General features: G+C 44.9%; 1 protein-coding gene across 3 annotated transcripts in view; it reads left to right on the plus strand.

Moving 5' to 3' along the window:
• Positions 1–1236: 1236 nt before the first annotated feature.
• The window catches only part of ecel1 (endothelin converting enzyme-like 1), a 51482-nt gene continuing 36859 nt past the window's right edge, over positions 1237–15859 (plus strand). For 2 of the 3 annotated variants that reach the window (XM_030109382.1, XM_030109383.1), the window contains exons 1-4: positions 10401–11258; positions 13536–13604; positions 13995–14105; positions 14229–14321. In XM_030109382.1, coding sequence (XP_029965242.1) covers positions 10401–11258; positions 13536–13604; positions 13995–14105; positions 14229–14321 — 1131 coding nt within the window. Of the gene's footprint in view, positions 1309–10040; positions 10265–10384; positions 11259–13535; positions 13605–13994; positions 14106–14228; positions 14322–15859 lie in introns of those variants that run through there. The other variant, XM_030109381.1, reaches the window with a different exon arrangement.

The following is a 15859-nucleotide window of genomic DNA, read 5'->3' on the forward strand; positions in this document are numbered from 1 at the left end:
TATTCCAATAGACTCTGTGATGTTGTGGACTCACGAGGGAAAAAAGAAAAAAAAAAAAAAAACGCAGTTGCTCAGTGAGATCCATCAGTGGAATAAGCTCGCTCATTGTGGAATTAGTTGATGCTCCCATTAGTTAAAATATCAATGCAACGCCATCGGAGAGAAAGTTACACTGCAAATAATACTGGAATAAAGGAATGAATCGTGGATCTTGCTTGATGTAGGCCCGTCTACACAACTACTACTGCCGTGATGTGATGTTATGTGTGTCTAGCAGGGTTTCAAAAAGTTGTGTTTTCCTATATTTCCACTGAGATGGAGTGACATATAAGTTTCAATTAGTTGTTTCCAGTGGTTTTAATTTAAACGGAAAAGTTTCTTCTTCTCACTTAATAAGCTGAAACAGGCTGTCCTGAAACAGGTCCCGACTCCCAAGCTTTTTTTCTTTAAGAAACCTTTCCAATCCCTGATTTACTAAAACCTTACAGTGACGTGAAACTGTGGCAAAAACAGGAGATTTAAAAAAGGGGAGGTTCTCTTATTTTCATTACCTCAAAACAGGCAAACGTCCGCAATGGGATCCCATACCCCAGGTTGGGAACCTCTGATGATGAACGTCTGTTTTTGTTTTGTTTTTTGTTTGTTTGTTTGTTTGTTTTTTTTACTGATGAACTGATGCTGCTGTGAATGGACGAGTCAGTAGTCGGGCTTATTGACCGGGTGCGTTTTCATGCACAGGAGTCTCAATTTCAAGCTCATCTTTCTGCAAACCTCAACGAATTTCTGAATTACCTCAGAAACCTTTTGGACTAAATGTGTTGGAAATCTCCTCGCACAAAGGTTCTAAGTGATATTTAATTGTATTACCAGACAGATAAATCGCCAATAATCACATGGGGATGAGTGGAGAACATCTGGCAATGATCGAGGCTGCGCTCCTACCTCTCCTGTTGGTGGGGGGATCTCTCTCTCTCTCTCTCTCTCTCTCTCTCTCTCTCTCTCTCTCTCTCTCTCTCTCTCTCTCTCTCTCTCTCTCTCTCTCTCTCTCTCTCTCTCCTCCTCTCCCCTTCATACATCGGAGGCTGTGCGCTGCGGCGGCGGCAGAGATCGGTGCGGATCCCGGTGAGTGCCGATCTCTGGAGGGGAGGGGGTCGGGGATAATCCAGTCGGACCCTCAGCGGTGGAGTGGCTCGCATCGCTTTGCGCACACGCACACGCACGCACACACCGCAAAGGCTTGTTTTGTTTTTTATATCATTTTGTTTCCCCCCCCCTTCCTCCTCTTCAGCGGGGATTCTCCCACCACAGGTAGGGTCTTCCTGCACAACTTTCACTCTGTGGCGCGCTGCGCGTCTCCGCTACTGGAGCCGCGGCTCCACGCTCTCTGTAGGGCTTTTCCTAATTCCACACGTGAGCGTGTTTTCCTTCGGTGGTGTGAAAGGGGAGAGGATAACGGGGGAAGACTTGTAGATTAACTTGGGCGTCACGTCTGAGCTGCGCTCGCGCCGCTGCCTGATGAAGGGGGACACGCGCGTCTCTCCCGCTTCGCTGTCTGCGCTGAGGAAGTTAAAACTACACTGTAAGAAGGGAGAACATTCTGGATTTTGATGGCACAAAGTGAGAATAAGGGAGAGACACGGTTTGTAAAACTGTAAATTACCTTTGGCACTTATTAATTGTCCTTAGCGGGCTCGTGTGCGTCTGTCTTTAAGCTGTTTCCAACCTTTTTTGGGGGGAGGTTGCCCGCAAAACTTAATCAAATTAAGTGAAACAGATTACAAGCTAAACGCTTGTTTGGAATTAATTACACGTAAACGCTGGAATGATCGCTCACTTGTCTTTTTGCGCACAGTTTTGCCCTTTCACGCACGGTGATTTTTGCGGCACAAAAAAAGTTTTAAATTGCACCTCAGTGCAAGTCTGACACCCCCACACCTAACTCACTCTGCTCCACTCACTGAAAGATTTCCTGTTGTGTTCTCTATTTGAAAACCTTAAGCGTTTAATTTGCTCATTGGAAAAATGCCACAGTGGGAAAAATACAACTCAAAACCTTTGCAAGTAATAAGTAAGATCGAATTGTATAAAAATGGTAAATTATTTTGTTTAAATACTTTTTGTTCTTTTAAATCCTTTCCTCGGTGGCTTGGTGTGTCTCTTTAAGGACTGTTTAATCAGGAAATTTGGCATTTTGAGTGTTAGGAGATGTAAATATGTTAAATTCTTGATTTTGGAATTGTACTTATAGCAAACTGCTCTTCCAGAAAAGGAGTCTGGGGAGTCATTAGGCGTAATAGAGTTACAGTCTGCGAGGGCTCTAAATCAGTGTGTGTGTGACTGTGTGTGTGACTGTGTGTGTGTGTGGGAGAGAGAGAGAGAGAGAGAGAGAGACCAAGTACCTTTCGAATGACTGAAAAGCTTATGTTTTAATAATTAAAACAAGAAGAAAGAGCTCCCTGAGTGAGAAAACACACACACACACACACACACACACACACACACACACACACCCTAAACAGTTTTTAAAGGAGGAGTTTTTGCTTGACTCCAGGTCTTGAGGAGTATCTCCTGTCAGTCCTCAGGACCTTGGGAGCTGTACGGTGTCTAAATCCATGGCCCCATACAAAGGCACCGTGGCACTCTACTGCTGCCTCTGGCCACCAGCGATAAGGCTCCAGGGGGAGGCGGGGCGTGCAGGAGACAGACTTCCAGGGCTAAACCCGCTGAGTGCCGTGAAGCTTTTTGGGGGCAGGCTGTGTGACCACTTTGATTAGGGGGATAATAAACCCATTTATAGCAGGCTTTCAGGTGACGTAACCAGCCCCAGGGGAGAGAAAAGCTCCGGGGTAAGCTGTTATTTCTGGGTACCACTAAAAATCATCACAAACAGCACGAGGGTAAAGAAGTTCGCTCTCGATTTATGTTAACTCGGGTTGTGTGGAAAGTGGTGGTGGCACCCAGGGTTTTAAAAGAAAAGTGCTCTGTTGTGATGCATTTCTGAGGAGAACTTATGCATTCAGTATCATTTCAGAAAGGAGATGAATGTGATGGTGCAGCAGGTTGGGGGTGGAATCATTATTATAGTTTTTTTTTTTTTTTTTTTCCATCTTCTGAGCAATAAATACCAGCTGCCGACTCCGTCTTAACGGTCTTGGTAATGTGCGTTCAAGCAATCGCTTTTGGCAACTTTTGCGACTGAGTTGCTGGATGGTGTTTACCCGAGGTAACTCTCCATCGCACAGGCAACAAATCTGTCTGCCTCCTCAGACCACTGGGGAACAATTTAGATCCGTTGATGCGCAAAGTCTTGATGCGCCGAAAGTCTGCCGCCATAACTCAGCAAGCCTCAAGCTGATGTGCCAAGCTCTCATTCCCAATGACGATTTGATTCGCTCATTTTAAGATTCTCCTTTTTTTTTTTGTTGTTTTTTTTCTGTGCCTCTCTGCGCCATTAAAAGAAACATTGGCAACATTAGTGAGTCAATTAACTCACACCAGCACCGTGTTGAAAGCCCGGTTTATTGGCCTCTCTGCGTTCATCAGGAAAGCTGTGATTCATCTAATGTATTCTACAGAACGGCTGCGTGAACCTGACCCATTGATTACCCATTGATCTCCACTGAAGATTTATTATTAGTAGTTCGAGGAGCAGGAGAAAGGTCCGCGCTGTCTTCGGGGTATGCAACACGCGTAACAAGCGACTTCGTAATTCAAACAAATAGCTGTGTTTGAAAGCACTGACCACTATTACTCAGGATTTGTGGAGCGTTTGTTTGTCCAGTTTGAACGTTTCACAACAGTGGCAGTGATTATCCTCATTGTTTGACCTTGACAGGAAGTTCTCTACAATCTTAATAAAAGCTCCTGACCAAAGTATTATTGATCAGTTCAGGCTCTGTGCTGCCTGACCATGGCATCGTTTTTGAAGCTTTTCTGAATGGCCATGATAGAATATTGTACGACCACTGGTCTCCACTCAGCTTCTTTCCCGTTTTGTCCACTCCGGGTCGGGCAGAAATACGAGAGCAAAGCCATCTAGTGTTTGGACCGAAAGCCAACACCGAACCAAGTGAAAGATAAGGTCTTTTCAGAATATCTGACATCAGTGGCTGATCTCAGCTGGATGTGTCTGGTCCACCTAACAGGTGGGCGCCGCAATCAGATGCCCAAACCACACAGATATAGGCTCAGTGTGGAGAAATAGCGGCTTTACTTTGAGTCTGTCCAGCACGGTCGAATTCCTCTCCGTATCTTCAAAGGTGAGGCGTTTTGTGGCGCTCTGGTATGAAGCAGCAGACTTTACCAAGGTGAAAGTTATTTTAGCTCTTTAAAGTTGGTAAACAGAGATTTTAGGTTGGTCGAGCACTTCCGATCGCCGTCACACTTTGCTTTCGATCCTCGCAGACTGCCAATGCTACATTAGCCAGGATTCAGCACGGGAACAGTGCAGGACCCGGATCAATAAAAAAGTGACTGCAAAGCCGATAAACGAAGAAACATTTGTTTTAACAGTCACTTTAAACTGCAGCTAATACATGTATAGTCAGTGACTGGGAAAAGTGAAGAGGCCTCTGGTGTATCGTTGTGGTTTAATCTCCAGTAAAGATCGTATTTGATCCCAGGAAAAAAAAAAAAAAGTGAAAATTGTTCCTGGACACACTTAAAGCTGCATTGAATCGGCTGGATTTGAGCATGTGTGTGTGTGTGTGTGTGTGTGTGTGTGTGTGTGTGTGTGTGTGTGTAGGGTGGGGTAGTGCCTGTCCTTTGGGGCCAGTTGGTGGGTGGGGTGAGGGTTATCAGAGGGGCTGGGGCTTGGATTCACCCCGTGGGGGCATCAGGGAGGTGCGCAGGTGGATGTCCTGGGGTGACTGAGGGATTTTGTGCAATTTGGGAGAATTTGAATACAGTGCGGGTTTTTTTTTTTCTTTGTTTGTGTGCATGTGAGTATGTGTATGTGTGTGTGCGCTACATATGAAGTAAGCAGGATTAAAATTGAACTATTTTTTTTCCCATTGTACTATATTTTATTGATTGACTCGTTTAACAAAAAGGTGAAACACATAAAGAAGATTATATGCTCACAGCAGGCTCTGATATTAATCCTAAGACCTTATTCCCCCTTGTGGACGGGGAGTCATGACACTCTGGAGGTTGCCATTGTTGTTATTTGCCTTAAGTGCATGCGCAGAAGAAATATTTACAAAAGCCCCGTTGCTCCTGAAAACTCTCCAGGACACCCGGGGGTCCACGAGCCAAACATTGAAACCCCCATAAGCATTAGTAGATAAGTGATTGTGTTTTGCCTGAAAGACGTATGAGAAATATGTGACAACTGACAAGACACTATACATCAACAGGGATGCTGGTTTTCATGCGGGTGTGTGCCCGTGCGTGCGTCCGTGTGTGTGTGCATGCAGCTTTAGCATAACTCTCCAATATTAGGTCCTGTCATGTTCGGTAAATAGCCATTTATCACGCGTGCCTTTTTTCTTGGCGATGGTACCAACAAGATCCAATCCATTAGCCGTGCGCTGGGCGTCCACCCGCTGTGTAAACGCGTGTCTGTGTGCTCACACACGTGTCATAATTTATTATAACGCTAAGGAGTAGTGACACAGCGACTGTCTGAAAGAGAGGAGTGAAGTTGTGTTAAAAGAGCGCACACCGCTGATTCTTAACAGATTTATTAGCATCATAATAAATGATGTCCATGAGGTGCAAGAGGCTGATAGTGAGCAGGCTTTCAGTGATCGAGCATGGTTCTGAATGTGTGCGTGTGTGCGTGTGTGCGTGTGTGTGTGTGTGTGTGTGTGTGTAACAAAGCAGAAGGTTGATGGATGATGAGTTCGACTGATAATGACAGCAGCCAGACATGGTATCCTTGACTTTCTCCTACTTTTTTTTTTTTTTTTTTTTTTTTTTTGATTTTTCTCCCTTTGCTCCCATGTTTTGGAGCCCAAAACTTTTCACAGAGGCTCAGCGGCTCCAGCTCCACAGTCCTGTGTGTCGGCACGGCGCTCAAACATTAGGGGTCACCAGAGCGGTGACGAGAACGCTCTGTCAACAAACCAACTGCTCGTATTGAATGATGCTGCAAAATCCCAACTATGTCATTTTTGTTTGGAAAAAAAATATATCTGACATCGTCAAAACTGCAGGATCTGTTCTTGTTTTGAAGCTAGTCAACTTTACAGAGGAAATGAAAAGGACTTCAGACATGATCATATATTATCGCATAAAAATGTATCACAATGTTAAATAAACAGATACATTTTATTATTATTGTACTAAACAACTAAATTGCATGAAGTTTGAAATGCAATGGTGTGTAGCAATACATTATAAAAACGTTCCGCTGATATTCAATCAATCAAGCAGTCCATCATTCATTGCTTTATTTATGCAGCACTTTTAAAACAGTATGCCAAAACAGCTCCGTCCCTACACCAGACATGGTGCTACCCAAAACAAAAAGGCATATTCTGACCCCTTGTCCCTGAATTGTACCTCTGAAACCACCAGGGCAAAAACTAAGTCATTATTAATCTTCCTAAATGTCTGTTCTTATACAATAACAGTAGCTGTGTTTCAAATTTTTCATTTTATAAAATGGCTTTTTTCAGAGACTCCGAGCACCGTTATCGTCTAAACGGACAGTACAAACATGATGAAAGTTTTGCTTTTTCACTTGAAAATGTTGTGTGAATAGATCAGTGAAGAAATCTGAGGAAAAAAAAGGAAAAAAGAAAGATGATTTGGAACATGAGTAGCCAGATGGTGCGTACCTGAACCACCATCTCTCCTTCAAACAATCCTTGCGACTTTATAGCACCTAATACACACACACACGTCCATACATATTCTATTCTTGAGAATTAAATGTAAACTCTCCACGCCATCCTTCATGTGGACTTCCGCTCGCTTCCACTTGCGTTGGCACTCACCATGAATCACTCTCTCAGGAAGATCAGATAAGGTGAGAAATTCCAGAGAGACTGCTTGGCTGGCTTCCTACCAGTAAGACCAAGTGGGTTGTATTTGTTGGGGCACAAGACCAAACCAGAGTTATCACCACTGGGACCCCGACGCCACATCTCTGCAGCGGTAGACAAGAATTTTTTATCGCTGCACCAGCGGCCTCACCTTTTCCCTGCATACACTTGGACAGTCTTACTTTTTCCCGCCGAAGCAGACCACTTTATGACCCACTCATCATCCATCTGCACATTGGTAAGAGATTTGTGTGACCAGCTTTCGGAAGATGAGAGACTCACTACTAAACCATTTACCTATAAACACCAAACTTAATCTCTCTTCAGTTTTTTCCCCCCTCACTCCGCCTTTCCTCCTCTTATCTACATACAGCACTCTCATAAGGCGAGGGAAAGCTTGTTAAAAACGTCAGTGCTGAAGTTTGCTACCCTCCGTGGAGATAAGACGGATCAATTTTCACAGATAGCCTTCGCAGCTTTCTCCGAGTTCACTGTGCCGAGGCCTCTGAAAGCGCACTCGCACACAGGCTTTGTAAACTCACAGTGGGACGGCTTCCCAAAGCCACTTTATCAGTCCGTCCCTCTAATTCAACTCTGTTTTCAGACGGTCACAAACACCACCGTACACAGCGGGACATGCTGAGAATAAAGTGAGTAAATATACTGTATATAACAGAGAAACGGATGGTATGTATGAAATAACATTCAATCAAAAGCTTATGAGGAGATTTTTAAAGTTCTGCTGTGCTGTGTTTGTCAGTAAGATAAACTGCAGTGGAAAGTAGTAACTCTTACAACGATGTTCGTACTAGTGATAGAGCCGCTGCTCATTGGATGGTGATTCTCAGTACAGCAGAGGAAATGGACTGTCCCAAGACAACAGGAAGAATAGTTTGTGGTTCAAACTATTAGTTTGAGATTTTGGTTAATCATGTTGGGTTTTTTTTCTCCACCTCCCACTGTAACTTTAATGTAGGTGCCAGAGAGTCACGTTTAAATCAAGTCTGTTTTATTTTCATGCGAGGCCACTAATAACCATCAAGATTAACTAGTTTGTGATATAAAAGTTTCTCAGTTCCTTGAAGGAAAATGTTGTGCCTCTTAAGCATGATGAGTGCTGTAGACACTTGCTGCCAATGCAAGGTACAGCATTTGGAATATCTTAAGAGAGAGAGATGCAAATAAATCTATTGTAAATATTGATCAAATAAAATACGACAACAGGTACACAGACATATGCATGAACAGATGATGAAGTGGGGTTGCTATTACAGGTGAGTCTTAACTCTGAAACTACCAAATCTCAGGAGATGGACTGGGAGTCGTGACAGTCTGGAGGCAAACGTTGTTATTGTCCATCTTCTCGTGCATGTCCAGAGGAATCTTTTCCTATCTCCATGGTTTGCATGCGCAGTAGCAGCATTTCAGAAAATCTGCATTTTTCCTCCATTCCTCGGAGACGAATTTGGAGCATTTTCAGAAATCTCCCTCAGAAACCATCTTCAAAAAGTTGGATAATCGTGAGAACGTAGACGCTTTCTGCATGTCTGCTGCTTGTTGTTAACACTTTTCTGCTGTGATGAGATCCAGCTGTTTCTTCCTGCTTCTGCAGTGGCAGATTTCAGCTCCTTCTGAAACTTTATAGGCCAGGATTCATTCTCATCACTTTAAAAGTGTCCTGCCGGTTGACGTGCCCACAAACTAAATAACTTTGACAGATTTACTGCTTCCAGTACGATGGACAATGAGGCAGCCCCACACAGCCTGATGGTACCGCCGCCATGTTTTTACTGCACACACAATCTGGTGTAATCTAGTGTAATTATATAAAGTGCTTGAGACAGCTGAAGCTGTAAAGTATGCCTTATAAGTCAAGTCCATTCACTGTTTCTCAAGGCAGAGGTCAGTGTTGGATATATGATTTCCTGGCCCTCAAACAGCACTGCGGTAAGCTACATCATATGTTCAGGAAAGGGGGGGGGGGGGGGTACCTTCCTTCCTTCTCCTCCTTTTGTAGTTAAATAACTTTAGGATTTACGGTGAATTAAGCTGAGGTGTGATTCCTGTCCACACCAAAAATATAAGAACACACGCAGGGAAGAGTTGATCTGCTCTGTGATGATGTGTCCACGGGGGATTGTTGTGTTAAATGTTAAACAGTAATCTACAAACAGCATCTGTCGAAAGGTCTGTGATACTGCCTGCAGGCTACATGTAGAATACAACAGCAGCAATGAAGGAGAATACAGACATCGATGAAATATTAAGCAGCTGTCCTGTATTATAGCACGTGCTTGCTTTTGAAAAATGATCTGAAAATGAAATGATGCATGTGCCTTTGGTTTGTGTTTAAGAAGCTGACTCTCATGTGAAGGTTTGTTATTCCCTTTAAAGCTCTGCCGAGGGTCATCAGATTCCTCAGACGAGCCAACAAGGGACAATCTGCCGGTCCCCCATTAGTCAGGCTAAAATGCAAAAAACTCTGCTGCTGCTGAAGGGAACTGACAGGCAAGCCAGACTAAACAAAACAAAGAAGCAAAAAGCAGAGAAAGGGAATAACCTCAGAAGTGAAAAGCTGAGTTCAATTTGTGTTAAAAATATCCAGAAATATTGGGCATCTGGTGTATGCTGAAGTTGTAAAGTTGGGGTATGAGTGTGCCGTCAATAGACTGGTGAGACAGAGCCAGTAAATTCTCTCAGTCCTTCTGTAATAATAAAAAGTTTGGCAAGAGATTGGACTGACACAAGCTAAGTTATGGGGACCGCCACACCCCTTCATGCGCCCAGCTGATGCTCGACTCTTTGGTCCTCATTGATTTGTTCAAATCCATGCTTCTCCCCGAAGGGACCATTGTCTCCCCGAGGAGTGACGATCACCAATCAATCCAGCAGCTCTGGTCTGACAAACACGGGGAGACAAAGTGAGAGAAAAATGTGGCAAAACAGACGATGTTTTGTCATTCTGTGCCGTTGTAATCGAGGATTCAATTTCCTATCCGTCTCTCGACTTGCAGCCTTCCTCTATCTCATTTCTATTTTTATCGACAGGTGACCTGTAACTGGTTGGAGCGAGAGAAGGCAGGAGAACAAATGGAGAGGAAGTGGAGACGAAGAGAATGAGAGAGGAAGAGCGCTTCAGCAGGACCCGAGAGATTCCTGGTGCACAATGGGAGTCCCTTGCTCTGCTGCCTTTTGATTTGAAAATAATAGAAGGGACTTTGCGTGAAGAGGGCCAACAGGATTTTGACATCACTCCAGTATTTTGCCCTGTGGTGAGACTTCTCCCTTCTGGAACCAAAGGAGCAGACATGGCAGCAGTCTGAACTGACAAGAAAAAAAAAATAAATAAAACAGCCTCTTCCTTTAAAACCCTTGAACTGCTTCTTTCCTAGAAATACTCCCTCTGCCATGGAGAAGACGTATTCTCTAACTGCGCACTACGATGAGTTCCAAGAAGTGAAATACGGTGGGCGCTACAGCAGCGACATCCTCAGCAATGGCATGACCCTTCACCTGGGTGGCAGCCTGGACCGCCATGTAGGCCGGAGTCGCGGCGGGACCTGGTCCACCAGTCGAAGCAAAGATCAGGGCAGCGCCAACGGCGGCGGCGGTCTCCCCCGATGGAGTCGGAGGGAGATCTGCCTCCTCTCCGCGCTGGTGTTCGCGGCGGGCATGTGCGTCATCTTGGGCAGCATGCTGGCGCTGAAGTACATTTCTCTGGACGCCCAGCAGGACCCGCAGTGCCGGCAGGACTGCCAGCGCAAGCGCTCCCTGCTGCGGGCGGCCCGCTTCGTCCAGGCCAACATCGACCCCACCATCCAGCCCTGCCAGGACTTCTACTCCTTCGCCTGCGGCGGCTGGCTGAGGCGCCACGGCATCCCCGAGGACAAGCTGAGCTACGGCATCATCACCGCCATCGGGGAACACAATGAGGAGAAGCTGCAGCGCCTCCTGCTGGAGCCAATTCGGAGGCGCGGGGTCGACTCGGCGGAGCGCAAGGTGAAGGAGTTCTATCGATCCTGCGTCAACATCCACGAGATTGACAAGCTGGGGTCGGACCCCATGACGGAGGTGATAGACAGCTGCGGAGGGTGGGACCTGGTGGGCGCTCCCCCTGGCGCCGCTGGGTGGGAAAGGGAGGGGGCGCCGCAGAGGCCAGACTTCAATGAGCTGCTCTACAGGACGCAAGGCGTGTACAGCACCGCCGTCTTCTTCTCCCTCACCGTCAACGTGGACGACAAAAACTCCTCCAGGAACGCTATCAGGGTGAGAGCCGATGTAGAGTTTTTTGGGAGTATTAAATGTGTTTTATGTTTTTCTTCACCAAGTCAGTTCAAGTTTAATACAACCTGGTGGATTTCCCGAACATGACACCAAAAACTCCATATTCACTGGGACCAAAACTAAAAGATTTCCATTTAGCATTCAGTTGAAAACTTATCTAACTCTAACATCGTACGAAACGTTAAAGTTCTGGTCTCACCGTTACTCCAAAACAACCCAGCATGCACTAATGTGCTGGAGAACGGGTCAGTGGCTAAGTCGTCCCAGATGGAGACCCTTAATGCCATCCGCAAAATGACCTTCCAGGTGGCCATGGCTGATCAATACCAACAAGTCAAAGTTGAGAAAACATCATGATCAGAGAATTCATGTCTGTGGTCCCAGTAAATGCAATGCATTGCTTCCTCAGAGGGAGGATCTAGTTTAGTGTGAGACTTCCTGAAATCATAGCGTCATTACTGAGGCAAGCAGCAGGCTGGAACAAGCGCAGTGTGATATCCTACATAGTGTTGGTATTTCACATTCTGTTAAACACAACCTTTTCAGCCAAAGTATGTTTTTTATTGATGACATTTCAAAGTGAAACAAACCAGCGTACCGGTCTTTGTAAGAAAAAGTAATTAAATATAAGCTGGTAATAATTCACTCAGTTTAGAAAAAGATTTAATTACAGCTGAAATGAACGTTCAGAGACATCACGTCTTGATGCAGCGTACTGTTTTCCTCCGATCGCCTCACCTTTGATTTTATTGATGACGTATTTACTGGCGAGTCCTTAGAGTGGATGAACTCTGCTTGTTAATTTTCAATGTATTTATAGGTTGCAGCACAAACATTCCATCAAGTTGAGCCATCAGTGAGTTTTGTGTTGGTCAGATAAAGGATAGGTGGGTAACTAGAAGTCCTCTGTCAGTCTCAGCCTGAATGAAATGACCAGTCAGGATTGGTATGAGTTCATTACTGAACTCATACCATGTTGGTGCTATATGCGTTGCAGAGTTCTGTGTTTTTAGTGTTCAGTGAAAAAAGAAAAGAAGCCATTTGCCACTTTCATCAAACAACATTATCATTCACTGATATATTGGTTTGAATTAACCTTCATCTGCAGCTGTTCAGGAGTTACTCCTGATATACAAGTGTTTTTGAACTCTGAAGGATGCATTTACAGCCCGCCTGCGTCAGTGTGCAGGAAATGTGAAGAATTGGAGTAATTCATATGTATGTCTGTATATGGAATGTTTTTCCATCAGTCTCATTCTTGTTACTTTCTTTATATTTGACACAAACATTGAATTTGAAGATTGGTTGATTACAGTTTGAAGGTCAAAGGTGAAAGTCACCGCAAACTTACCACTTTTCATTGACGCAGTATTTAACAAAATGCCATTAGATATCTTTTTTTTTTTTAAATGTTTTGAAAAACTGACGATGATCATGAATATTCACAGACTCGTTATAACACTATGATAAATGTATACATTGACTCTTGTCATAGCGATAGAATTACTGGCATGAGAAAACCGTAGCTCAAAGATAAGACACTCATAATGATGAATGACATTCAGACTGTAATTTCAGTCGTTCTGCAATTTCTGTTCTTTCTTTTTGCACGTTAGATCTTACTCATGAACATCTCATTGACCCTATACCTTACAGTCTGTGTCCAGTAATGATTGTTCAGTCATTACAAGTTGCCAAGGAGGGATGAAACCCTGGTCCACAGAGGGCTTGAAATGGGTTTTTCTAATTCTAAAACTTCATATGAAATAAATTTGTTCATCATCACACCAAAGTTACACTGACTTCACTGACATGACTACCTTTTCAGGTACTTCCTGAATCAGCCCAGCGTCCAAATGTTTGCATTATATGGCATCAACAGCACAGTGTCACTACTAAAGCCTGGGAACATTACTCGGCCAATATCAGGGAATTAGTGAGAGACGAATAACTGCATGAATTATTTATTAGATGCCATAAATAATTTAAACATTTTGCATGGTGTTATGAATGGTTTCTAAATGTTAGCATTACTGCAGACTGTTGAAATATTAACCAGACATATGAATGAGCATCTGCGGAGTGCTTAGTGGCACATATGTGACTACATACCAGAAGAAATGTAATTACTGGCTGAGCTTTGGACCGTGTGTGTGTGTGTGTGTGTGTGTGTGTGTGTGTGTGTGTGTGTGTGTGTGTGTGTGTGTGTGTGTGTGTGTGTGTGTGTGTGTGTGTGTCTGTGTGTGTGTGTGTCCACAGATTGATCAGGAGGGGCTCACTCTGCCTGAAAGGAGTCTGTACCTGGGACAGGACGAGGACAGCGTGAAGGTCAACATGCTCCTTTAATTCCATCTTTCCCTGTCCGTCAGCCCCTGGTTGCCCTCATCCTCGACTCTTTCTTCACTCTTCGTTTCCCCACTTTACGGACCGCCGCTAACGAAGCCTCCCCTTCCTCTCCCTCCTCTCCATCATGTCCTCTCTCTCTCCTTTGACCCAGTCCATGGGACTCCATGTGTCCTTTCCCCCCACTATCTTCCATGCTGCCTTTTCTCTAACTCCTCTTCATCAGTCCACCTGTTCCCCACACCGCCGCCACCACCCGAACCCCCCGCGGTCCTTTTGTTGTCCCGTCCATTTTGCCACCTGTCACCCACTTGTCACCCGCCATTAGCGACGGCGGCGACGCTAACGCCGCTGTTCCCGTTGTCTCTCTCTCAGATCCTGGCGGCGTACAAGGCTCTGATGGAGCGTCTGCTGAGCATGCTGGGAGCTCACAATGCCACACAGAAGTCCAAAGAGATTATACAGCTGGAGACCCGACTGGCCAATGTGAGACGACTGCGACTGTGTGTGTGTGTGTGTGTGTGTGTGTGTGTGTGTGTGTGTGTGTGTGCGTGTGTGTGTGTGTGTGTGTGTGTGTGCAGAGCTGAGTCAAATCTCCTCCCTTTCCAGATCACTGTGTCAGAATATGATGACCAAAGAAAGGACATCAGCACCATGTATAACCGCATCACCCTCAGGCAGCTACAGCGTATTGCTCCCAGTGTGAGTACTACACACACACACACAAACACACACCCGCCACTGTGTGTGTGTGTGAGTGCATGTGCGTGTTGGGCAGAAGCAGACATGATGGATTAAGATTTGAACTCCAGCTGGGCATTTTAAGTAGTGTGGCGAGCGTGCACTCAAAGGGTGTGTGTGTGTGTGTGTGTGTGTGTGTGTGTGTATGGAGGGTGGGCAGTGAAGCACCACACACACACGCACAAACACACACACACACACACATGCAGGCCTAACTGAGTCACAAAAGCTGTCTGCTCTGCAGGGGGAGGCGAGCAGATTGCAGGGAGAGAATGAAAGAAGAAGGTAGAGAGAAAAGGGAGAAAATGAGCAGAATTCAGGGGGGGGGGTGCAGGAGATGCTGAAAATGAGGAAGAGATGGGAGACAGACCAGGGAGAGGGAGGGAGAAGGGAGACAGAAAAAAAAAGAGGCGGAAGGTTTCCTCTGAAGCAGCTGGAGAAGTCTCCAGACGTTCCACAGATGAGGAAAGGACAGATGAAGAGGAAGAAGGCTGCAGAGACGAAAACCGGGCATCTGGACTCAGAGGAAGAGTACCAAAGTTTGGTTTTTAGTTTCTCAATCAAAGGAAGAGAAGGAAAACTACACAGTGTGTGAACATCATAAAAAAGGATGGGAAAGATGCTGATGAGGAAAAGAGAGAAACGAACAGACAGAAAGAGTTTGGAGGATGGAGAAGCGACCAGGCGGCTGTTAAATGGTTTTCGTCTGCTGTTGCAAATTATGGGCTTTTACCTCCAATTGCATGAAAAATCTTACTAGAACATCTAAATTCTACCGCTGAAAGATGTTCAACTGCTAATTTTGAGTTTAGCGCAGAGAATTCTGACTCAGTTCATCTGCTGTATTTTTCTTAAACTTTTAGAATACTGCTCTCTCTGTGGATTTCATCTTTTTTTTCTATTGATGCTGTCAAATCTCCTCACAGAAAGGTATTGAACTCCCTCTTCAATCTTAGATTTGCTTGGTGAATTGGCGGGCTGGATTGGAGCCTCTTGCAGGCCAGTTTTGACCCCCGAGCCTTATTTTTAACACCCCTGGTACATAACATATCAATTATGGTTTTCTATAATTTGCAAATCTATTTTTGAAAGCTTCATGGTAGGAGAAGAATATTGTCCAAAAATTGTTTTTAAACCCAGATTGAGAACAACTGATAGATTCCTCATTTAGCAAATTCTTTCTCACTTCGTAAAAAGCGACCAACAGTTGTTGGATCAACACTTTCAACACATCATTTCAGTTTGGTTGTTATCAGAAACAGACGCCACGGCTTGAAGAAAGAAAGAACAGACAGCTTGTCTAAACTGATCTGAATGTTCTCCCGAGGAACGCTCAGCAGGAGCTGCTGGGTGAGAACTTCTCTGGAGTATTGATCCACCAGTGGAGCGACAACAAATCCACCGTCGACTTTGATAAATGATGTGAACCGGGGGACGGGGTGAATACTCTGATCCAGCCTTTAGAGTCACGGCTCGTTAAATCACACACGGAGAGTTAA

Source organism: Salarias fasciatus, chromosome 14, assembly GCF_902148845.1.
Source record: "Salarias fasciatus chromosome 14, fSalaFa1.1, whole genome shotgun sequence".
Lineage (NCBI taxonomy): Eukaryota > Metazoa > Chordata > Actinopteri > Blenniiformes > Blenniidae > Salarias > Salarias fasciatus.